Raw genomic sequence first — 26734 nt, forward strand, 5'->3', positions numbered from 1 at the left:
TTAGAGCAACTTGTGTTCAGGTTTTCATTGTTTAAAGCTTTTCTCAAGGCAGCACTAGGAGGGTCTGGATGTTCAGATCAAAATCTGGATGTTTTAGGAGCTAAAAGCAACTCTGGACCTTCAGATCTCATCTGTCTTTTAATTCACAACGAAGGTCTAATTAAATAAATGATTCTTCATATAATCAAGAAAATTATAGACAAGCATCCTGTTAATGAGAATGTTAAATAGCAGTGTCTTCAGTCAGAGGCTTCTTCTGATACGCTGTAATGCAGACTGCTACAGAAGAACCTTCAACTCTTGAACCCTTTGAGGTCCCATATCCACTGGATTAGTGGATATGGATATGGATGATGTATTTCTGGTTTTAAACAAATAAAGAAAATAGGGATTTTGTCATTTCAAGTATTACTAATTAGTTTCTTATTGACCAATAAATTTGAATGTTTATATTTTAACTTGATATGAATGAGCTTCAGGCATATCACTTGCTCCAAAGCATCTATTTTCTGTCAAAATTATAAATTTGAATTCATGGTAGCCTGGTAAAATCGGCATTTGAATTTATTTTGAAAATATTTTCAATCATTAAATTGTAGGATATTTTTCAACGTTGAATGTTTATCCCAATGGACATCGGGAGTTGGGTTTATTCACCAACGCTTCATTATTTAGTGTTCCCATGCAAAGAAGAAAGTGTCTGTAACATTTTACAGCTTGTAATCTCATAGTACATTTGTTTTATTTTTATGAGTATTAACTGTCAGACTTTCTTGAACTACATGTAAAAAACCCCAACTTTTTTTCCATTTATTTCAATGCGTTTGAGTTGAATTTAATTTAATGAATTGAATTGAATTTCTGAATGAAAGAACTGAGTTGACTTATTTTATATTTCAGACATTTCCTTTTTTCGGAGTAGAGCCAACCATTTTGAACGAACATGGAGAAGAAGTGGAAGGCGAGGCCGAAGGCTATCTGGTAAGCTTCCCAGGAGAACCAAACCATTCTGGATCTCATCTCTCACCTTTAAGAAAGATCTTCATTTCTAAATTTAAAGCTAAAAACTTATTAAAGTGTGAATTTAAATGTTGTGCACGAGTAAACGAATCTCTTCTTGTTGCAGGTTTTCAGAAAGCCCTGGCCGGGAATAATGCGCACAGTTTATGAAAACCACGAACGCTTCGAAAACACCTACTTCAAGAAATTCCCTGGCTTTTATGTGACTGGTGACGGTGAGTCGTCAAAATAAAATGCCAACCGACTACACATCTCTGTTTCTCACAAGGTCACGGATGTTTGGTTTTTAAAGCTCTTCTGGAGGTTATGCAGCTTGTTTTCTCCTTTTCAGGCGCCAGGCGGGATAAAGACGGATACTTCTGGATCACAGGGAGGATAGACGACATGTTGAACGTGTCGGGTAGGTTTCAGAAAGTCACACCTTTCCTGTCAACCTTGTGCTCAGTTTGACTTTGGCTACGTTCACAAAAGTCAAATGTGAATTCAATCATTTCAACAACAACCACCAAAAATCTGATTTGTGCAACTTTCATATGTGGCTTTAAATCAGATACGCATCTGATTGTTCTCTAGGCATCTGCAGTCTGAACGGTCATGTCGCATTTTATCCAACTTTTATGTCATTGTGGTGAGACATGCATCATAATTCGGCACCAGAAGAAGCCAGACGCGCTAAATATGGACGTAAACAATGGCTGAAGCAAACAGAGTTGACATCCTTAGCTAGCAAATGCGACCCATATCAGACTTTTTCACGGCAGTCTGAATAGCCCAATTCCAATCTTTTCAGTCCAAAAAATCCAATCTGTGCCACTTCCATATGTGGAATTAAATATTGGGAATGCACCGACACAGAATCGGTCAATATCCATCCGATACAGAAAAACAGCCTGAGTTAACTTTAAATGTTTCTTTTTTTGTGCTTGAAAATGTAATCAATCAAATTGAAGTGTTTATCCATTTACCGCCAAATTGCATTAGTCAACCATTCCGGTTTTACTGTGATTGTGGAAATTCATGCAAAATCAACACAATTTTTTATGCATAACTGTAAGTTTATTTAAAATTTTCCAAAAAATTGTCTAAAATATTGCTTTGACGTGACGCCAACTCCCATCTGTAAGTGGCGGTATGTTCTACACTTCTTATGTCAAGTTATAGTCTGCGATTGATCATTTGCAAGTAATAAAAGACGCATTTACCATCATACATAAGTGCAAATATTGCAAAATTCCTTGCAAATATTTCTAAATTAACAATTTATTGCTAAAAACTACAACAACAAAAAAAGGCAAACTCTTAGAGGATTGATTGATGTGAAAAACTGTTATGATGCGTTCACACCAAACACGCTTTGTCTGGTTTACATTCAAAGTCTTTGAAGGCGCGTTGAGGGCGCTTTGGAGCATTTATGAGTGTTTGATGGGTCAAACAAATAGGCCAGTAATGGAAAACAACGGCAGAAGCGATTTTGACACATCCACATAGACTTTGAATGTAAACCAGACGCACTAAACGCGTTTGGTGTGAACCCACCATCAAATATGATTTAATTTTAAGAAGAACTTGTCAAATGCAGAGAAAGTTCTAACCATTTGTTTATTTGGTTTATTGATATATTCTGACACAAATGACCCCTTATGAACATTCGCGATCTTAATGTGGCAGAAATTGAAAGCGAGTTTGACGCCCCTGCATTAATAACTCCATTATTACTTCGGTAAACAGCTGTGTGGAGTCATCATTCTTCTTCGGTGCACGCGGGTCGCTCTAAAAACCGTTATCGTTCACACAGAAGTGAGATTGTGTGTGTTTTTGTCTCATCCTTCAGGCCACCTCCTGAGCACAGCGGAGGTGGAGGCGGCGCTGACGCTGCACTCAGCCGTGTCGGAGGCCGCCGTGGTGAGCCGACCTCACCAGGTGAAGGGAGAGTGCCTCTACTGCTTCGTCACCCTCAAAGACAGCTGGGAGTTCGACAAGAAGACGGTGGCGGAGCTGAAGACGCTGGGTGAGGCTCAAACCCAAACATGGGGACATTGGTGGGAGAATATAGCTTCATGCTCAAATTGAAGAAAAGTTACAAAATAAAATAATTTTAATCGTATTGATTATACTGCAGCCTATTAATTACTGTATTAATTACCCTCTTCAATAAACCTTTAAATCAGTGTTTCTCAAACTTTTTCAAACTGAGGACCACTAACCTCATTTAACGAACACTGACTAACCACCTACCTAGAAATTACCCGTGCAATAACACATCCATCCATCCATTTTCTTACATCCTTGTCCCTAGTGGGGTTGGGAGGTGCTGGTGCCTCTCCAGTAAACGTTCCGGGCGAGAGGCGGGGTCACCCTGGACAGGTCGCCAGTCTGTCGCAGGGCAACACAGAGACATACAGGACAAACAACCAGGCACACACACACTCACACCTAGGGAGAATTTAGAGAGACCAATTAACCTGACAGTCATGTTTTTGGGCTGTGGGGGAAGCCGGAGTACCCGGAGAGAACCCACGCATGCACACGGAGAACATGCAAACTCCATGCAGAAAGACCCCTGGCCGGGGATCAAACCCAGGACCTTCTTGCTGCAAGGCAACTGTGCCCACGCAATAACACAACATCTTTATATATACAACCTGAAATGAAAGTATTAGTCTCTTAACTCACTGTTTTTATTCCTAATAATGTGAAGATGGTGCTGTTTTGTAAATGTGAAATGAACAAGTCGACTCGGGACGTTTTGGGTTATTTACAGATTCTGAAAGTTTCTAATGATGGAAAACACATGGAAATGAAAAAGTTCTTTACTACAAGTGTTGTGAGCACTAATAATAACGTTTTAGAGCTATTTGTAATTTGGAAGCATAATTACAGAAAAATAGATTTGAGTTGCTTTGGTAAAAATAAACATTTTCTTTCAGCCAGTAGATAGTCAACATAAATAGTTTTATTTCAGGTGTTAAGATGCAGTTAGTCAGTGCACAGCGCTGTTCACACGTCGTCACCATCATGTCACATTCAACACGCTCCCCAGACCTAGATCTGCATTATTGTGGCATGCTGTGTATCATAATAATGTTCAGAAACAAAAGTTCTGCAACTCACCCAGAGAAACTTTCCATTGGTATCTTCAGGCTTTCTTTTTAGTGACCCGGTCTTAAGCCACTTATCCATTATTATTTTTAAACACAATCCTTTGGTAAGCTAGCTGAGCATGGCACTTAGAGCTAACGCCACTATAAATAATCAGTTGTTTACATGCAGTACTTCGACCCACCAGTGGCCCGTGGACCATAGTTTGAGACAGACTGCTTTAGAGATACAAAATACAACACACGATGTTCGAAATATGATGTTTGATACACAACATATAACATGCAACAGGCTATATACCATGGACAATGTACGATAAATCAAACACAACATGGAATAAATGACGTAAAATATGGAATATACAATATTTGCCACATCATATACAATGGTATATATTTGACTAACAATATGCAGCAAACTATATGTGATATATAATACCCGATTCATGATATCTGATATTCAATTAATACTGCTGGATATATTTATATTATTTAGTTTTGTAGCCAACAGCAAGCACTAACTAAACGTACATCATATTTTAGATTTCATGAATCTAAGCAAGACGTATCGTACAAATAAACACAGATTGGCGTTTATTGGACGCTGATGTATAGGTAAAAAAAATAGCTTCTTTTTACTAGAATGTTCTTTTTAAATAATCTTTTCACCATGAACAACAATACTCAAGATCAAATATACATTAAAAAATATCCTGTTTGTGTCCTTGATGAAAGTTTGGTTCCATCATACATGATGCCTGAAAAGATTAAATAGACAGTTAAAACTTTTTATACAATGCAAATTCAATCCAGTTTGCGTAAAGGTATTTTATAATGACATATTTAAGTAACTAACGCAAATAGTTAAATTATCACTTTAAACCTTAAAGAAAACTATTAAATATCTAAAAAACTGATGTTTTTCTTTTCCATTAACTTAAACATACTTAAAAATTAAATCTTGTCCGTTAAATCAGATTTTGTACTTTTATTTCAACTTGAAAATAAGGAGAAATGTAAAACTCAAACTCAATTTATAGCATTTAGCTAATTTACATCAAACAGAACACTGATACGTTTCTTTAATCATTTTTAAGGTTAAATTAGGTAAAAATATTCATGTTTTTCTAGTAATATCTTCTAGAGAGCTTCCAGAATAAAAGGTTTGAACTCATTAGTGAACTGATGTAGCTTCAAAAACAGGTTAAAATTTTAAGTTCTTGTTAGGTATAAAATACTAGCAAATAATGCTTTTATGTGTAAAACAATGAATAACTTACTATCAATATAGTATCCTAAAACCGAAACAGAAATTATATTAACTTATATTCATAAATAATTGTTTATTTCTCACCTTTTCTGTGTCCTCCTCTTAGTAAGAGAGAAAATCGGACCAATCGCCACACCAGACTTTATTCAAAACGCCCCGGCGCTGCCGAAGACGCGTTCAGGTAACGTCTGCTGCTTCCTCTTCCTCGACTGTTTCCCTATAAAATGCTCAGCTCCTCTTCTTCCTCCTCCTCTTCTTCAGGAAAGATAATGAGGCGAATCCTCCGGCAGATCGCGCGCAACGAGAAGGACCTGGGTGACCTTTCCACACTGGCCGACCCCAAGGTGGTGGAGGTGTTGTTCAGCCAGAGGAGCAAGGCCGCCGCCTGAGGAGGCGCTCAGAAATTTAGAAAATAATTTTTAAAGCCAAAGAAAATGTTTTTATTGTAGATTTTTGGGCCAACATATTGTAATTTTTTTAAAGTGATTTATTTTTCTGCTGACACTTTATGTATATTTCCACATTAATCCAGCCATAATAAAACGTGTCATCCGTTTTTGCTGTTCCACCTTTATTCTCAGCGGCTAAATGTCGCCCCCATGTGGCAGGAATCATCCTCTGCAGCCGCTGCCTGAAAACCGCGCTCCCTTTTCTTGCGCAACAATGCAGAAAACTCTCCCACATGCAGTTATTTCAGGGAAATTAATATATAAAAGGGCGTCTTAAGGCAAGAGAGTGACACTATTTAGAAATTACAAACTTCAGATGATTTAAAACTGAGATAAAAGAGAAGAAAAAAAAGAGATATTTGTCTCTTTTATGCAATCAGGAACACAGAGGAGAAAAGGAGGAGAAAACGGAGATGTTGCATCATTACCCCCAGCAGCGGGCTGTTTGTAACCATGGCAACCGCCTCCTCCTCCACCACCTCACATCTTCATCCCATCCTCCTCTCTTTCTTCCTGCAGATGTTTGGTAACCCGGCAGCTTCGATACGTTTTAAAAAAAGAAAATAGAAGAACATCAGATATTTATTTGATCTGGAGTTTACATAAAAGTGTTTCACTTTAATTTTATCCATTTTTCTTTATTTCTAATTTAACTTTATTTTATATCTACTTAAATAATCTATTAGAATTTTTCCCTGACATTTTTTTTGTTTTCAACTTGTTAATTTTGTCTTTCATTGGATCTATTTTTCCCTTCCTTCTGGACTTATTTTTTAAATTTTTTAAATATTTATACCGTTTACTCATATTTTTCAGGGCTTTTTTCTGTTTTACTGTTTAATTTTATTTAATTAATCTTGAATGTATATTCACTTTTTTTGTCTGATCTGTTCTCTTATTATTTATTGATTTATTAATGCAGGCCTAATTAGCTAGTTTATTAGCTTTGACTGTCATAAATACTTACTTACTTTGTAAAACTATATTTTTATAGTCACATCTGCAACAATAATGCAAAAAATTTAAAGTATTGCTCCTGATTGTTAACACATAGTCACCAAAGTAAAGCTTTAGCTTTATTTTATAAAGTTTTTAAATATACGAACATCAACTTCTACATTTAATGGTGCAGTATTCTGAACCATAATATTCCCCCAGATGTGTGACTTTATGGAAGATGAAAACATTTTTCTGTCTTTTTCTAATATTTGGGGTTTTTGTAGATTTCATCTCAAAAGGACTTAAGTTACAATATTCAATAATTTAGTTGCTTCAATGCAGAATTTTTAAGGATTTCTTTAGACCTGGAGGTTAATAGCGATGCTCCGCTTTTATGTTCCTTCAAAATTTAACTTTTTTTGAGCTCATTATTTGTGGCTTCACACTGATTTAAAAAAAAAAAAGACTTCAAACTGCTTTGTTGCTTCCCTGAAGGATCGTCTCTGTATGCGTGAGCATTTGGGCTGCTGGGAGATGAAGCAGGCGGTGAATGAATGCGCAGCGTTGGGTTTGTGCCAGAGCCGTCCGAGGCAAACTCCAGAAACAAAAACAAAAGGAGGAACTAATAAGGCACTTAATGAAGGTCCTCTCTTTGTTTTCAATCATGAAAGGCAAAGACAGATGGTGCAACCGAACTCGCAGCTCTGCTGGGCATTTTATATGTGGTCGTTTGACGAACAGATTAAAACTGCAGCAGAAAAATAAACAAACTTTCCTTCAAAACAAAGCAGTATACACAAAAAAAACATGATTAATTAACGCTCATTCAGGAAAATATGGAGCTAAATTGCAGCCACAAGGTTTGCACAAAGTTTTATTTTAAAACTGAAAACATATATTTTTTAAGTTTGAACTGAAGCCCATCACAATAAGCAATAAATCAATTAATTGTGCAATAAATTAAAATTTTTCTTTTCTTTCTTTCTATGAAAAACTGGATGCCAAAAATCATTGGTGCTTTGGTCTCATGTAGCCCTTATTTTTGAAAAACAATTTTGTTTACACAGGCTACATAATTTATTTTGTTTGTTATTTCTGTTTTGTTTAATTATTTTGAATATTTAAAATGTCTTCCAGTTCCAGTGTTAGAATTTAAGGTTTATTGATGTTTGATAATGGCCATTATTTAAATTATTTGAAAATGGTCTCAAAACAACAATATTATCGTTTATTGAAATAACTTCTTGGTCTACTTGTCCATCAAAATCTGACATCAAGACAGGCGAATTTGAAATTGAAAAAGTTAAAAACTCCTTTTCAAATTCAACATTTCTTCACCTTTAAATTTTTTTTTTTCAATTTCTATTTTTTTCTTTTTTCAGTTTAAAAATTGTTTTAATGCAAACTTTATGGCTCCAATTTAGCTCCACAGAATTTCCATTGCAGAGGTTCGCCACAGTGTGGAAATTATGGTAATGTAAAAAAAACACAGTTTCACAATTACTGTGTGTTCATAATAATCGCAATTAACCCAGGAGTGTGGCAAACGACTAGTAGGTAGGGTTGTCACGTCAAAACTGACAGTATAAAATCCAGATTTTAGCATAAAATATTAGAGTAAAAAATTAAATAGATGCATTAATGTGAATTTCTCTGGAAATAAAGAGAGAAAATATCCAAATATTGATCAAACATTACATTTGTAGCATCTAAAAGCTGCAAATTAACATTTCAGCTCAAACGTCAGACATCACATAAACAGTGATGTAAGAGTGATATTTATTTCATGTCTAAAACTGATTAATCACTTGGTCCTTAAACACATTTAGCACATTAGTGGAGAACACAGGATGTCTGAAATGTTTTCCAGGAAAACCGCCCTGCTGCACGGGAAGAAATGAGATTATTCCGCTGAGGAGAAAAACATCAGCCCAGCCTCCATGTTGCTTTGTGCAAAGGACTGGAAAGTAGCTGTGCTATAAATAAAACAAATGTTAAACTGAGCTTTGACTTGAAAGCAACAGAAAATACTAATGTTTTCAGTGTTAAATTAAACAGGAAACTGTTTGTGTTTAAATCAGAGCTCAGAAACTGGAAGCTGCCGCCTCTTGTTAATTTCTGGTCTTGGGAAAACAGCGTAAGGCGGCATGGAAGAGCTGAAAAACCTAACTGACGCCATTTTTGTTCTACTTTAAATTGAGTTCGGTGCTGGGTAATTTTTTAGCCAAATAATTCAACTTTAAGTTAAAATTCAATGTTCGGAACTCCGCCGTAAACCGACAAGCTAAAGTGTTCTCCTACCTTAAGCTAGCAGCCTCTCTGCGGGTCTCAAATTCTTCTTCTTTGTTTTAATAGCCCGGAAATTGACCCGCTGCCATGTCCGGTGTTCTACCAGATTATCATACGCTGTCAGAATAGCATACATGCAGTGAGTACGCATGCCTGCGCATGCGCATTAAGAAGTCCGACCGTCAGAGGAGCTGTCAGTTCAGCATACGCGACACGTTGTGACGAAAATAAGTCATTAAATTGTTTTCAGTGATAACTATATAGATATACATGCATCGCCGTGGTTTCAAAGTGTATTTAAAGCAGGGTCTAGCACCGGACATGCAGGTTGAGCTCTGATTGGTTAGTCCTCAAAAGGGGCGGAGCCTGTCACTACAAAGCCAGCCCATTTAGAGGAGTGAGTGATATGATTGGCTGATTTGACAACTATCTGCCTCGCAACAGAGAAGAAAATTTTGATTGGGTGAAAACCGTTTGCTTTCAAATAAGTAAGTTTACGATTTATTTTATTTTATTTTTACAGAAAATAATAAAACACTAAAAATAAATCTGATGCAAAGTTGAATTTCTTTTTGAAAATTTCCACAATACACATATTTTTGACTTTTGAAACTGAAAAATTTCAGATTACAAAATTGTAGAAGTGAGCTACAAACACATGAATGATGCAAACTCCAAACAGACAGACAAGAAAGAAGTGCAGGAGAAAAATGCTACAAGTCAGAAAAGAATGCTGTAATTACAGAAAACAGAAGCAAAATCAACAAAATAACTTCAAATGAAAACTGCTTCTGGTGAATTTGTGTTTGTTTTTAATGTCTTGGAGTTTGAATCATTAATGTGTTTGCAGTTCATATTGCTATTTCCTGGGTTTTTGTACCTGTCAGCCATCACGGAAACAACCAATGTTGGTGGAAGTGATGCAGAAGTAGATCCAAACAGCTTTTTGTTTGAATATAATATATTATATCAACTGCAAAAACACAAATCGATGAGATTTGTGTAAAAATGTAAAAACCCAGCAGCTCACTTTGCTAAGTTTAACAATGAAACACAGATTCTCTCTTTCAGTTAATCGTTAGCAAACAGTTACCTCAATAAAATCAAACTTTTCCTGCATATGATGTTTATTTTCTCTTTTCTGTGTCTGTTGCTTGGGTTGCCTCCTTCCTGCTGCTGACATCCAACATTAAAGGAGGGGCCGGTCTCCAGATAGCAGCAAAGTGTCTGAGTGAGCAGAGTCTTTGCTGTAAATTATTCAGCAGTGGTGAGTTCCTCTCAGGGCAGAGGGAAGTAAAAGCAAAGCGACCTCTTCTTCTTCTTCTTCTTTTTCTCCTCTCTGCTGACCCACTCACAGACATCAGTGGCTCCCAGCCTGCAGCTGGGGCCACATTTATTATTCATTAAAGGTATCCTGGGCCCTCAGCTTGCTGCTTCATCCACTCCATCAATCCCTTTACCCATTTTCAGCAGCTCTCTGTCTTAGTGCCAACAAGAAGCAAATGTTTTTCACTCTAGCTGCGTTTCTATTACAAATGTAAATATTCTGCGATTAGCTGCGTTTCTATTGATCTTATAGTTGCACAATTTGACATTTGGGAAAAAAATTGAATAATAAAAAGTATTATTATTTAGACAAAAAGTTTTAGTGCTCGGATATGACGTGTTTTCAGTTTTATAAAAATTGGTTCATTTCTCAAAACTGCAACATAAACACTTCTTTCGCATCACGAGTCGCACGATCAACAACCGGATGTTACAACTGATGGAAACCATGAAGATGAAGATAACAGGAAGTGGTAACAGGATGACATGTTTCATAATGGCATATCACCTGAATGAAATTATTCTCATGTGATTTTCATTTCTTATTTAATTGAAACACCACAATTGCGAAATTTTGTTTTTTCACTTTAGCGGAGTATCAATAAAGTTTTGCGCACATTTGTAAAGGAAAGGCAGTTAATGTCCAAAAACACAATTTTGTAATTGTGGTGTTTCCATTAAAAAAGAAACTCAGCTAAAATTACCTGTAAATAAGTTTGTTCAGGCAATAAGTCATTAAAAAACATGCAGCGCCATCATTCTCCAAATACTTCCTGTCTTCTTCTTCTTAGTGGTTTCCACCAGTAGTAACATCTAGTTGTTGATCAAGTGACTTGTGTGATGCAGAAAAAGTTTTTCCATTGCAGATTTGAAAAATAAACAACTTTCAATACAGTGAGAAAAAGCACCTAATTCTAGCACCAAAACTGTTTATTAAAAAATGTGAGTTCTTTTTAAATTGGCATGTTTCAATTGAAAAAAATTATTTTTGTAATTTTAATCTGTGTAACTCTACAGTTAATGGAAACACAACTACTTAGTGCCAACAAGAAGCAGAAAATTTTCACTCTGTAGCTTCATTTAATTTATAAATGTATGCAAAACTTTGTCAATATTCCACTAATTATGAAAAAACACAAATTTTCAATTATGGTGTTTTCTATTGAAAACTTTATTTTCTTCAAAATTGTTGTGTTTCCATTAAGCAAATTTATTTTCAAATTGTCAAGTTGTGCAATTATATGGTGAATAGAAATGAAGCTGCTGCTGTGATTTCATTCTGAGATTCTGGTTAGAAACTCTAATCAAACTCTGGTGTCTTTAAGAGTTTTTCTTACTTTTCATAAAGATAAATACAATATTTGAGGAAGTTTTGAGATATAGATTTTAAGATAAGTTTACAGAACGCACAGAGTTCATAGAGAAGTAATTAAGTTAAGAATTTACATTAATGGATTATAACAGTACATCTAAAAAAATTAAAATATCGCATAAAAGTGAAAAACACATAGAATCATCACACATATAGTGATAATATATTCCAGTCTTTGTTTCTTGTAATTTTGATGAGTATGACAGATAATAAAACCCAAAAATAATCCAGTATCTCCAGAATAAAATGATTCTCCTTTACACATCCTCACAATAATGTCTTCATATCACCATTATATAAATAACTAAGTGTATTATTCTGGGGTTTATCTTGCGTGACATGCTGCAAAACATGACTAAGATGACACATGTATGATCGTAATAAAAGAGGATTTGACTTCTGGGAGGATGAAATCTTCTTATTTATGTTCTCTGTCTCCATCCTGCCTGACCCACTGTAATCCTGAGCGCTGCACTGTAATCTGCAGACACACTGATCACACACACACACGCACACGCACACGCACACACACACACGCACACGCACACGCACACGCACACACACACACGGTTTGGGATCAGCATGAATAGGAAACTCATTTAAATCACAGGCGATACAATCCACCATGAGTTTACACTTTTTCCGGGATCCTATTGGTGTGTTTTAGATTTCCAGATAATTTTTTTTAACAGAAAATCATTTATTAATTTCTTCATCGGATGCGAACTTTCACCATCTTCAACTGCTTTTCTTCTGGTCACTTCAATTCGTCCTTGTAGAATCACAAGTCCAGTCGAAACAACTTATTCCCCAAACCGTGAATACAAGTATAAAGTCTTGCTAGATTGTAATGGTCATGTTCAAACATCCAACACTGGAAAAACACAAAATATTACCAAGTATTTCTTGTCTAATCTGTAGTGTAAATATCTTAATGCACGCAAAATAAGACAAAATTTACTTACAAGTAACTTTTCAGCATTGTTTTAAGTCAATAATTCCTTAAAATTGATAAAAAGTATAAGTTCTACTGGCAGATTATTTCACTTATAACATGAGAAAAATGTCTTCTTATAAGTGAAATAATCTGCCAATAGAACTAGAACTTTATAAATAAATATTAAGGAGTATTTGACTTAAAACAAGCTCAATTTCTTGATTTAAAGTTACTTGAAAGTTAATTTTGTTTTACTTCAAGTGTGCTACAACTAACTAGACAATAATATTTGATAAGATTTTGTGTTTTTGCAATGTTGTCCCAGTAATTATTGAGATAAATTGTTATTTTGAAATCATTTTTTATATAATACACTATAAAAACACAAAGTCTTACCAAGTATTTTTGTCTAATCTCTAGTGCAAATATCTTAGCACAGTTATTTAAGTTTTATCTTAAAATAAGATAAAACTAACATATAAGCAGCCTTTTGGTCAATAATTCTTAGAAATTGCTAATAAAAAAGACAGTACTAGTTCTACTGGCAGATTATTTAATTTAGGAAATGGGAAAAATATCTTTTTATAAGTGCAGTAATCTAGCAGTGGAACTAATACTTCTTAAAATGTATATTAATGAATTGTTTACTTTAAAAAGCTCCTAAATCTTGCTGAAAAGTCAATTAATGTTCTAAAAACAAAGCAAAAACTGGGGGCTCGTCCGGGATCATCCTGTAACTCATAATCACATGAAACCAGAGGGGAACTTGTAAATACACATTCATGTTTATTACCATTTAATATTTTCATAAGACTATAGCTTGTTAGACATTTTTTTTGACACAGACGTTCCATTTAAAACATTCATATTTTTGTTTTCACAATCCGTTTTTCTTGTCAAAAGAAAAAAAATCCATATCCAACAGTAACAAAGACAGCCTAGAAGGTACAATAATTTACTTAAAAACTGGTATTTCATGTGACAACAAAATCAGCTCTAGATTCCCTTTGCGATGAGTTTTTCCTCACGGCTGAGCAGAGTGACCACAAAAGACTAGAGCTCAGATGTACATGCACTAAAGTGCTAGTGTTCAAAAGGCATGCAAACTGGTTTTATTCTGCCTTCCAAATATGGATAAGTTTCTTCAGGTTCATCAAGTCAACAGAGACAAACATTCATCTTAACGTAGAAATAAATAAGGGCGGTAGCATCAGAAATGACATCATGGGTTTCCTCTTCAGGTCGGAAGAATAAACCCAAATTTGTTTTGTTTTCTTGTGTTGAAAGAGAAAAGTGAACTTGAGAGGCAGGCAAAGTAAAAAAAATCACGTTCAGATGCATGAATGATGTAAAAAAATAAATTGGTAACAGAAAATAACAGTGCAATGTTCAGCTAGCCAGCAGTTTTTTCCTGAAAAAAAGTTAAAAACTGCAACAAATACATTTAAATACATTTAAATATGAGGGATAATGAGTAACTTAAACATACAAGTGCGTATCAATTAATTAGAATATCACCAAAAAGCTAATTTGTTTCAGTGATTCAGCTCAAAATGTTTAACTTACACAGATTTACTAAAACAGAGAATATTTCAAGCATTTATTTATATTAATTTTGATCATTATGGCTTTTAGCTAACAAGAACCTAAATTATTTTTTTAGAACTTCAGAGAATTACATAAAATCAATGAAAAACAGGATTAACAAAGAAAAGGTCATTGCTAAAGAAGGTTACTGTTCACAGCAATGTCCTCTAAGTTAAAGTTGAGTGGAAGGAAAAACTGAATTCTAGAATTTGGCCGCTAATGGAGGTAGAGATATTTTGTTAGTCTGCATCCTGTAAACTTTTCTTCATACTTTTTTAAAAATATATTTAGACTTACTTTATTGCCTTTGCACAAAGACACAATAGTGAATTTGTCAACAAAATGTTTGGCTGCAAGAGTTTACAGAAAAACTACAAGTGTGACTGTAAATACGTATAGGAACACAAAAGGTGGTGGAGGTAAAAAAAAAAAAAAAGATGTTTGGACAATTATTTCCTTTAGTTTATGATGGAGTACAGCTGGAGTGATTTTTGGTTACATGTAACCTTGGCAACACGGTTTGTTTTTAAAGCAGGGAGCAGCTAATTAGCATCTCACTACCTCAAATAACAGAAGGAGAAAGTGAAATCCATCTCCTCCATGGATTATTAAGAGAAAGGATCACATCCCCTACTCCAACGTCTCTCTGCGAGGCTTTCTAACCACAGAAATAAAAAAAAAGGAGCAGCAAAAGCAAAGGAGGTGGATCAGCAGTGCTTGCTAGCAACTGATGATGTCATTCAGGACATGTTACTCTGGAATATCGGACATTGAGCTGTTAGCATGTCATGACACTTTCATACAGCAACAGTCTTCAGTCAGAGGTTTCATTAGATATGTTGTTACACTGACTGCTGTTGGATATCGGCACTAACATCGGTATCGGCCGATATTAGTCACTTTTAAACACATCAGTATCAGACTGTTGAATAAAACTGGGCCGATATGAACAACCAATATTTTTTTTTCCAAATGTGTCAAATAGGAAGTAAAATATATATAATATTGGTAAATATCGGTTATAGCAGCAATATTAATATCAAATATCAATATCGGCCTTTAATATCTATGAATCCATATTAAAAATCTTTTTTTATGTGACTTTCAAATTTCCCAAAAACTGAATTAAGGGTTTTTATTATCTGTAAGACACAACTGAACTGAATTGAGTTTATTTTATTAATCCCAGAGGAAATTCACCTTTCAGTACAAGCAAACATATTAATATTTCACTCTGTGTCAATATCGATTATTTTGAACTGAAATCCTGCAGGAATTAAATTTTTTCTGTGATATTCTGATTCATTAAGACGCACCTGGACAGGCACCTCTGATGGAAATGGATTTACTGAACGCTGTGATGTCATGATATTACAGTACATTCCAGATTCTTCCAAAAAGTCCTGGTTCCTTTAGTGATCCGCTGGTGCTACGTATTAGATCCTCCCCCGGTTCAGGCGCCATGTCTTTATGGGTCTCCCGTTCTGGGGGGACGATTCTGAGGTACTGGGTCGGCTTAAACAAAGGAAGAGGGGGGAGGGATAAGTCACGCCGGTTCCTCTCCCTCCAGGATGGGCTTCCTGTGTCCCATCGGCGGGAAGGTGAACCTCCTCTTCGTCCCCTCGCTCCACTTGGGTGAAGAGGAGGGGGAGCGCGCGGCCCAGCGTGACGGGGGTCGGCGGTTAGCCGGGCGGGCCGGCCGCAGGAAGCAGGAGTCCAAAGGCGGCGCCACCGGCGACCGAGGCAGGTCCTGCCAACGACAAGCAGCAGTCAGGAGAAGAAGAAAAAGAAAAGCAACACGGCGTCTGCAGCTGAGCGACGAAGAGGAAGGTGAACACCAGAGCTGGGTAGTAACTAGTTACATTTACTTGAGTCATTTCTTTGAAAAATATTTACTTTTACTTATACCAACATTTCCACTCAACTTCATATTTTGGTCCAATTGATCTTGTCATTTTTAAATATTAAGAGATGGATAATTTGATCAGTTGCTCAGTACTTGAATAGACTTTTTACCAAATAATTTTTACTTGAGTAAAAATATGCTGAAGTAGCAAAACTCTTACTTGAGTATAAATTTTGGATGCTTACCTCTGCAAATTATCGACATAATAAAATACTCTATTTAGAAATGCTTGCTATGTTTAACCAAATGTAATACATTAATTTTAATGCAGATTTGAGTAAAAATCACTGGATAGATGTGCAAAAAGTAAACATTACGATTATTTAAAGACAAATTATTGGTGATGTTGCCATAATTTTCTATTGTAAGATGATTTTACTTCGTCTGTGATCATTTAGCAAACAGAAAACCTTCATCTACGTCACTGTAACCACCTCTGGTGAACAGAAACTGAGGAACACAGGAAAGTTAGAACATCTGGATGTTTTAAAGACGACTTCGAGCATCAAGGTGAGGGAAATGTGAGTAGTTGAGTTCAGTTAATGTAGAAGATGTTTAATGTCGCAGGAGGAAGATTAAAAACGTTCAGTCGAACGTAAAGGTTGGAAAAGTTTGCTGCGTCTATTTCCTCCAAATGTCAGCAGAGAGAAGCAGAGAAAAACTTACTTGGCTTAAAATAGGCAAAGAGGAAGGAGAAAAATCTAAAAACGATTTCAAGTTCATTGCTTCAGCAACTCAACTTAAAGGGACAGAATCATATTTTCCAGGCACATAATATCGTTTTATAGCAAAATCAAGTAACTATTTTACCTTCAGTTGTGATAAAAATGGTGTATACAGTGAAGCCTCGTTACTCGCGGGTTGCGTTCCGAAAAGAACCAGTGATAGGCGAAATCAAGTAGTTACCTTTATTTTTTACAATTATTATACAGCATAATTAAATACTCTATATTGAAACCAAAGAACAAAAAAATGTCTTAAGGCCCAAGCATTTTTAAACAAATATAACGCTTTATTACAAATAACTACAGTGAAATAATCATTTTAATCATCAATACGAAGTACAGTAGGACAAACTGTGACTCGCGTATTTCTCTGTTCCTCTGACTGGGACGCTGCGGCCTGACTCCGCTGCGATCTCTTAATCAGATAAACAAATACAGCCCCCCCACCCCCCCCGCATGTTATTGTTTACATAAGGACATTTCGCGCATGCGGACAAGGCTGGAAGGCAAAATCAATTCTTTTACATGCCATCCATAGCCGCGCCGCCGCGGTATAATAATTTTGTTGACTCAATGAAACATGGAAATTTTGACATTATTAACCCTTTAACTGCCCACTCGACCATATGATTTAGCACATTTTGAGTCTCTATATCTCAATATGAGGAGTGCCTAACTTAGCTTAACCTGATTGAGCCATGTCTGCCGCTTGGTTGAGGTACGATATGCTAAAGAAATCCACTGGAGGGCACTGTTTCTTTAAATAGTATTCTTCTTCTTCCCCTCTCCAACCAGGAAGTCAGAAACACAAAAATCTGTCACAAATATCGACTGGTTGTGGTAAAACTTTGAAAGGTAGAAATAGGTTTCTGGCATATAATAGTGTTATAGACCTTACTAAACAGAATTATGTTACTTGATACCACCTAAAAAGCTAAATTAAAGGTCTAATAATTTTTTTAAAATATGCTTGACCAAACGGTTGATTTGTCACTTTATGGTAAATGTTGCAAATTAAGCTAATGTAGTTAACATTTAATTTTTTTTGCTATAAAATCAAAAGTAATTTTCATCTATTGGTGTAAATATGAAACAATGTGTTATTACAGTGTTATACACTAAGAATAATTATAACATCATTATCTTACAAAATAATTTTTGTGACTTTCTGAGTTGATATTAGCAAATATGGTAAAATTTTAGAATAAATGTGGGGAAATCATAATTTTCACAACTACTAACTAATTTTAACTTTTCAATCACCACTAGAGGGACACTAAATCCTTCTATGGTGCAAAGCCACGCACTCTTCTCGCCCTTGTACCACAAAATCCTTAAGAATCTGATTGTCATCTAAGTGATGATGACCAAGTAGACGATCCTGATTATCAGCCCACACAAGCAGATGATACTGGAGACAGCTCTTCTGAATCCCTGGATGAAGAGGAGGCTCCCTGAAAAAGCAGATCTTCTACACAGCCACCTCGTAAAAGGAGCCGGAAAGGGAAACACACACTAAAAACTGTTCCCTTGGAGCAGCCAAATGACAACGCCGACCCAAGTTACACCCCAGGCCCCAACAAAAGCACAAGAAGAATCTGGAAGCAGGAAGACATTGATGAGTTCCAGGTTCTTAATTCAAGATTTTAACCCCTTGAAGCTGTGCCCTCACCCTTCCAGTATTTCAAAATGCTCTTCACTGATGAGATGATTGAATATATCGCACATCACACCAATTTGTACTATGCTCAAGAGTTGGGGGATCCAATCAAGACTAGTCCTGAAAAGATAGAGCATTTCCTAGTGATCCTTCTTTTTATGGGTGTTTTCAATTTCCCATCACTGGAGGACTACTGGCACCGTGAATCACGCTTCGACCTGATCACTGACATCATGCCAAGGAGGAGATTCCAGCTGTTACGGCGATACATTCATTTATGAGGGAGATGTAGTCTGTGTCCAAAAGGAGTGTCCAGGTGGAAATGTGAGAAATGTAATGTCTTCCTGTGTTTGAATGCAAACCAGGAATGCTTTAAGTTATATCACCAGAGGTAAAGTGCATCTAATGCACAAAAAGAATGTTGTTTTGCAAACACATAGATAAGGTTGGAAATGTGATGTTTTAATATGTTTGGTAATGTTTTTTCTGTGTTTGCCATGTTTTTTCAAAGTTTAAATGAAAACAAGTAACACTAGTTCAGTCAATCCTCCAGATACGTGACACTTGTGTCCCAAAATACATGCTGTTGCACCAAAACAGAAAAGGTGTGCTGAGATATAAAAGCAACAAATGTTTCTATTGTTCTGCAGTATTTTCTTTTCCTTTTTGAATGTAAAAATGAATATTTTGCACTGTTACCTATAATCAGAAGTGGATTGAATGTGAGAATTTTGTGCTGTTGCACTTTAATACAGATACAGTCAAGATGGGAAGATTAAAAATGCAATATTCCCTTGTTCGACGCAATATTTTCCTTGGTTGAAATTCAAACCAGTGTTTTGTGGCATTTTGACAGAAATAAACTGTATCCAATGCCCCAGACATTTTTTGTTGGTTATTTCTTTATAAATTAGCATTTTATTTGAATTTATCTACTGTACTTGGTATTTTTATTACATCATATACTTAAACCATCAAGTGACATCTCAACTGTTTGGTAGAGATCAATATTTTAAAAACCACAGGGTCTGTTGGAATTTTTTTTTTTGATTGTGTATACGAGTCACCCTAGGGTAAAAGAAATGCAAAGAAAAAAATTTTCACAGGTTTTTTTCTTGGTGTGGTTGTTAAAGGGTTAATTTCGCGCTGTGCTCCACAGCAAAGGGAAAACCCGTTTAAGTGCAACTCAAAACCACGACTTTCTCGCTCTCTGCATCGGCCAGGCTACACGCAGACTCGTTGCCATAGCAACTGACAACAAGGTCCCTAAAAAACCACTGAAATATTTCCCACCCAAAGAGCAGAACATTCAGTCTGTTAGTAACATGGTTTTAGGCTTAATGTTTATTTTGCCATTATTAATAAGTGATTGCTGTGGAAGGAGGAGAAAACTATAAATATATCACTGCACTTTACTTTATGATATGGCTCCATGGTTAGCCCCATGGCTAGCCCCATGGCTAGCTCCATGGTTAGCTCCATGGCTAGCTCCATGCCTAGCTCCATGGTTAGCTCCATGGTTAGCCCCATGGCTAGCTCCATGCCTAGCTCCATGGTTAGCCCCATGGCTAACCCCATGGCTAGCTCCATGCCTAGCTCCATGCCTAGCTCGCTGTTACTGTCTCTTACTCTGCAGTTGTGGAATCACAATGTCTGGGATCAATTGCGCCCCCTGTCATGAGGCAAGAGAACTGCCTGCCTCACCTCTAATCTGTTCTCTGCCGTTTCTGATCGCTCCTCATCACACGAAGCACGTTACACACACAGTTGGTGACAAAAACACTGTACATTAAATACATAAGCTAAATTATGGAAAAGCAGTTCATATATGAAATGTTTTTATAACCATTTTATTGGCGACATACAGACAGGAGGACCCTGCTCTCATCGAATGGCAGTTAGCGGGAGGTTGCGCAATCTCAGGTGAGGCTCACCTGGCTGCTGCCTCACCTGCTGGGCTTCCGAGCATTTGAATGGGAAAATGCGAAAATTTTAGTGATTTTGAAGAATAAAATAATAAAAAATGGTTAAACTAAATAAAAAATAATTACTTTACAGTACAAACCACAGGGTGAAAATAGCAATATAAATTATTTTATCATTATATTTTTCCATTATGACAGGTGAGGCTCTGGCTCACTTCTGTCCACTGGTAACTATGGCAACCAGTGACAGTTTAAAAGCCCATTGACTCTTTCTGCAGTCAGGTTGCGCGCGCATCTGTCATGTTAATAAAAAATCCATCAGACAAGCTCGCTCTGAATATTAAACGACACTGTGACATCACAAGGTGACATCACAATATAACTCCAAAGGCAGAATTCTGACATCACCAGCGATTATATAAGCGGCTCACATCATCTACTTTCATCACAGCCGTTTAGCAGCCGTTGTTGATACGTTTCTCTCGAGAATTTATTTAGCAGTTCACAGTAAGATTTTCAACTTTGTTTGGTGGACATTTCTTTTGGAGATTGACATCAAACGTATCGTGAAATCTTTACCGAGGTTTTAGAAAAGTGATTTTAGAACCTGAAACAAGCAAAGGATAAAATGGAGTCCAGCCAACCTAGAATCGAAGAGGTTGCATCCAACAACATTGTCGAAAGGGAATTACAGCCACCCAAGCACAAGAAGAAGAAGGTGCCGTTTGCAGTCTGGTTGGAGCAGCAAGAGCTTAAGGTTTCTGCTAAAAATATCGAACAGCAGGACGCTTCACTGGTTTTTGAAAATGAATCGATCGCCAAAGATCTGGAGACAGTGGATCAAAAAGGGGACAGACCGACACCTGAGAGTGAGTCCAATGAGAAGAACCAGGTACCAATTAAAACTTGTTCGGAGGAACAAGTACCCATTGACGAAGAGATTTCTGCAGGAAATAATGAAAAGCAGAACGATTCACTGGTCAGCGAGGAGGAGTCCATCGCTGGAGTGCAGGAGACAATCGACATAGCAGAAAAGGAACAGCCCTCTATGTCTAAGGAACAGCCACCAACAACCAGGCGCAACAAGAAGAAAAGGATACCCTTTCAAATCTGGTTGGAGACACATGCCCCTGCTGATCAAAGGATTTCAGCTGAAAGTACTGGAGCGGAAGACGCTTCACTGGATACCAAACAGGAATCGATCTCTGTACTGCAGGAGACACCAGAGAAGGAACAGTCCTTTAAGTCTGGCGTTGAAAATGTTAAAAAGCAGGACACTTCTCTGCCTGAAGAAGAAGGTGGGCAGGAAAATTCCTTAAAGAAGGAGATTTGCAAAGAGGAACCTGTGATTTCTACAACAGAACTGGTCACCGAAAAGAAAAACATCTCAAAATCACAGAAGAAAGTGGATCAGAAAGAGGATAAACAAACATCAAAGACGAAGCGCATCAAGAAGACGCCACTGTTATGGAAATCTTTCCCCGAGCCTGATGCTGTCATAGATCTTGCGTTTTTTTCTGAAAACAGTGACGTCAATAACGGTCCTGTGAAGGAAAACCAAAGTTTTCAGGCAGCTTTGCCCATCAGAGGAAAGAAGACAATTTGGAAAACGCTCCCCAAGTCAGAACCGCACATAGATATAAGTTTTATTGCTGAGAATATTGAAACCCCAAATGTTTCAATGCAGGCACAAGAACGGGATGAGGCAGCTTCCTTGAAAAAGGACAAGATCCAAACAGAGAATTTAACGGAGGTTCCTCATAATCAAACAGCAGAAAATGTTCAAGGAGAAAGTATAAACGAAATTCAAAACTTGCCCCACTCTTCTGAAAGGACAAGTCAAGCAAAGTGTACATGTCTTGCCAAATTTAAGGAAACTGAATTGAGATTCAAAGAAGTAGAGAAATACCTTATGAAACAGCTTGATGAGATGTTTGATACGAACAAAAAACTCAATGCTAGACTTAGACAGGAGAAAGATATGATGAGGAAAGTACTTTCAGAGAGAAGACAAAGCAATAAGTTAATGGTTTCCGTACAAATTCAGACAGATTCACAAGAAAGCCCAAAGCAGAAAGCAGCCAATTATCAATCTGCTTCCACGCAAACTGAGATGGATCTGCAGGAAACCAGCTATCCACTAAAACCAGTCTGTCAATCCATTTCCACGCAAACTGAGATAGATATGCTGGAAACCAGCTATCCACCAAAACCAGTCTGTCAAACCATTTCCACGCAAACGGAGATGGATCTGCAGGAAACCAGCTATCCACCAAAACCAGTCTGTCAAACCATTTCCACGCAAACGGAGATGGATATGCTGGAAACCAGCTATCCACTAAAACCAATCTGTCAAACCATTTCCACGCAAACTGAGATAGATATGCTGGAATCCAGATGCCAGGACCATCAAGATGAGAAAAAACCTTCGAAGAAATATGAACACAAGATCAAGAGAAAGTCAGCAATGAAAGCTGCCTGTGAGCTGGAGACCCTGAATAATGAAAACAGTGAACTAGAAGAAGTTCCTATAGTAGGAACAGGTGGGAATCAGATGGCCTCCATTAAAAATTATATTCATATGATAGAAACAGAGATCGCTACCATAGAGCAGATCATTGAAGAAGAAACGGTCTCTGAAATCCAACACAATGGGGACCAGCAAGATGAGAAACAACCACCAAAGAAATATAAATGCAAGAACAAGAGAAAGGCAGCAATAAAAGCTGATTGTGAGCTGGAGACCCTCAAAAATGAAAACCTTTATGGAGAAAAATCTGAACATGAAGTAGTTTCTACAGTAGAAAGAGTTGAGGATCAGACATCCTCCGTTAAAACTGAGATTCATACAAAAGAAACAGTCATCGCTAAAGAACAACAGACCACTGAAGAAGAAACGGTCTGTGAAACCCAACAAAATGGAGACCAGAAAGAGAGAAAACCACCAAAGAAATATAAACGCAAGAACAAGAGAAAGGTAGCAATGAAAGTTGCCTCTGAATTGGAAAACCTCAACAATGATAAAGTTTCTGTAGAAAACACAGAACAAGAAGTTTCAATACCAGAAACAGTCGGGGATCAGACAGGCACCATCATAATTGAGATTCATAAAAATGAAACAGTGATTGGTAAACAACAGCCGGCGACTGAAGACCAGATGGTCCCTGAAATACAACAAAATGGGGATCAACCAGATGAGAAAAGGCCACTGACCAAATCAAAATGTAAGAAAAAGAAGGCAAAGAAAGCTAAACTGGAAACCATTTTAAACCCAAAAGAGACGGATCAAAACTTGATCCGAAACACTGATACGCCAAAAACTGATTTAGAAATAATACCAGAGATCCCACAGGCAGCGTCTGAGCAAACAGAGACAAAACATTGCAAAGTCTCAGTAGATGTAACAGGTAAGGTTCCTGTCGTTTCCACAGAGGGGGAGAGTGATCTGATGAAAAAACAGAGAACATCGTCTGCACAGGTAAAGGTTACATTAAACAAAGATGTAATCCAAACAACACCTGAGGAATCAGAGACTCAAGCAGCCAAAGAGTCAGCTGATCAGAACAACTCTGAACCAGAAGAGAGACCCATTAAAAAGATTTCTCTGTGGAGGCGAATCAAAAAGGCTGTAACTCCATCATGTCTGCGCCAGTTCAAAGGCAGAAGTGACGTCCATCCAGCGTAGACATCAGTTTGTCTCCAGTACATTAGATTTAAAAGGGGGGTGGGGCCTGTGTGGGTTGGGTGGTTGGTGGTAATTGGATAAAGAGCTACTGTTGTTGTTAATTGGACATTTTAATATTAAAAAGCCAGGACTGCACGGTGGGAAACGTCTCTCCGTGTAGCTGTGGGTTCACTCCGGGTGCTCCGGCTTCCCCCACGTTCAACAACATCAGTTCATTCATTGTAAGATTTTTATTTCTAATTCTAAACAGAAAATAAGACAAACACAATTTATTAATTAAAGGGAGATTTGGGAAAAGAAAATGTAAACAGCATGAAACTAAAAGAGGTTTTTAGAAGTCTAAACCTCAAATTGGAAAAAACTTTGAAAACTATTTATCTTTCTGGGGAAGATATATATATATATCTATATCTAAATTTACTTATATATATAGACATAGATATCTATCTACTGTATATCTATATATAAATCTGTCTCTCTCTATAAATATATATAAATATATATATACTGTGTATATACAGTATATACATATATATATATCTAGATATCAATCAATCTATATACAGTATATCTACCTCTACCTCTCTCTATATACATATACGGATATACTGTATATAAATATATATAGGCCTATATAAAGTACAGACCAAAAGTTTGGACACACCTTTTAATTCAATGAGTTTCCTTTATTTTCATGACTATTGACATTGTAGATTCACACTGAAGGCATCAAAACTATGAATAACACATGTGGAAATATGCACTAAACAAAAAAGTGTAAAACAACTGAAAATACCCCTTATATTCTAGTTTCTTCAAAGTAGCAACCTTTTGCTGTGATTACTGCTTTGCACACACTCTGCATTTCCTTGATGAGCTTCAAGAGGTCGTCACCTGAAATGGTTTTCACTTCATAGGTGTTGCCCTGTCAGGTTAATAAGTGGGATTTATTGCCTTATAAATAGTCTTGAAAATAAAGAAAACCCATTGAATTAGAAGGTGTGTCCAAACTTTTGGTCTGTACTGTATATACACACACACACATATACATGTATATATATATACACCTTCCTCTCTCTCTCTCTCTCTGTAAATAGTACATACTGATATATAGATCTATGTATATAGATATATACAGTACAGACCAAAAGTTTGGACACACAGTTGTGTCCAAACTTTTGGTCTGTACTGTATATATCTATATCAATCAATCTATCTATATATCTACCTCTACTGATATAAATATATCTATATACATATATATATATATATATAGAGAGAGATATATATATATCTATATATATATATCTCTCTCTATATATATATATAGATATATATATATATATCTATATAGATATATATATCTATATATCTATATATATATCGGTAGAGGTAGATTGATATGTCGATATCAATCAATCTATCTATATATCTACCTCTACCAATATATATATATATATATATATGTATAAATAAATCTATAAATATATATATATATACAGTACATATATATATATTTACAGTGACAGAGGCATTAAATTCCAAAGTCATATTTGATCTACGGTAAACCCTCGTTATAACGCTGTTCACCTTTCTCCGTCTTGCTGCATCGCGGATTTTTTTTGTGCAGTTTTTTTCACAGTGCATCGAGTTCTGCGTCCTGATTGGCTAAACAGTCTCTGCGCTTCTTCTCTACCTGTCTTTTTTTGCAATATAGATTAAAGTGAATCCTCACTTTTCACGCGGGTTGCGTTCCGAAAAGAACCCTTGATAGGCGAAATCCGTGAAGTAGTTACTTTTATTTTTTACAATTATTATACAGCATAATTAAATACTCTACATTGAAATCAAAGAACAAAACCTGTTTTAGAATAGAATAGAATAGAATTACTTTATTCATCCCAGCAGGGAAATTATTTCATCATTTCAGGCCCAAGCATTTTTTTTAAACAAATATAACGCTTTATTACTACAGTAAATAACTACAGTAAAATAATCATTTTAATCATCAATACAAAGTACAGTAGGACAAACTGTGACTCGCGTATTTCACTGTTCCTCTGACTGGGACGCTGCGGCCTGACTCCGCTCTCTAGTGGCTTTTTCTCCTGAAGCCTGCGGTGAAGGTGTTTTCTTTCGAAAGAAGAACATAGTTATCGGTTGTTGTTGTCGCTCTTTTTTTCTCCTTTTGCAAAAACATTTACCAAAATTTGCCAAGCTGTATTACGTATATTTAAATACCGTAATGTTATTGGCTCACAGGTAGAGAAGAAGTGCAGAGAATGTTTAGCCAATCAGGACACAGAACACAATGCACTGAAAAAACCTGCACAAAAAAAATTTGCGAAGCAGCGAGACCGTGAAAGGTGAACAGCGTTATAGCATTATTATACAGAGGGTTCACCGTAGATCAAATATGACTTTGGAATTTAATGCCTCTGTCTCTTTAAGAAACTCTGCCTTTAGGAGGTTATCACAACATGGCTCCTTTATTAACCCTTTAATGTTTTTACCAGCATTTCACTGAGAAGTTGCCTCCTTACGGA

The 26734-nt window shown here is 36.5% G+C and overlaps 2 protein-coding genes across 7 annotated transcripts in view; one reads left to right on the forward strand and one right to left on the reverse strand.

Annotated features, from left to right (window-relative positions):
• LOC102226141 (acetyl-coenzyme A synthetase, cytoplasmic-like) overlaps positions 1-5944 on the forward strand; it is a 33639-nt gene extending 27695 nt beyond the window's left edge. For all 3 annotated transcript variants that reach the window (XM_023335526.1, XM_023335525.1, XM_005801970.3), the window contains 6 exons: positions 901-981; positions 1127-1235; positions 1352-1420; positions 2852-3028; positions 5495-5569; positions 5650-5944. In XM_023335526.1, coding sequence (XP_023191294.1) covers positions 901-981; positions 1127-1235; positions 1352-1420; positions 2852-3028; positions 5495-5569; positions 5650-5777 — 639 coding nt within the window. In that variant the 3' untranslated portion in view covers positions 5778-5944. The remainder of the gene's footprint in view (positions 1-900; positions 982-1126; positions 1236-1351; positions 1421-2851; positions 3029-5494; positions 5570-5649) is intronic.
• Positions 5945-13466: 7522 nt separating this feature from the next.
• The window catches only part of mtcl1 (microtubule crosslinking factor 1), a 90666-nt gene continuing 77398 nt past the window's right edge, over positions 13467-26734 (reverse strand). For 2 of the 4 annotated variants that reach the window (XM_023335171.1, XM_023335172.1), the window contains one exon: positions 13467-16037. In XM_023335171.1, the coding sequence (XP_023190939.1) occupies positions 15834-16037 (204 nt within the window). In that variant the 3' untranslated portion in view covers positions 13467-15833. The remainder of the gene's footprint in view (positions 16038-26734) is intronic. The other 2 variants (XM_023335173.1, XM_023335174.1) reach the window with 2 other exon arrangements.

This window comes from Xiphophorus maculatus, chromosome 6, assembly GCF_002775205.1.
Source record: "Xiphophorus maculatus strain JP 163 A chromosome 6, X_maculatus-5.0-male, whole genome shotgun sequence".
Classification (NCBI taxonomy): Eukaryota; Metazoa; Chordata; class Actinopteri; order Cyprinodontiformes; family Poeciliidae; genus Xiphophorus; species Xiphophorus maculatus.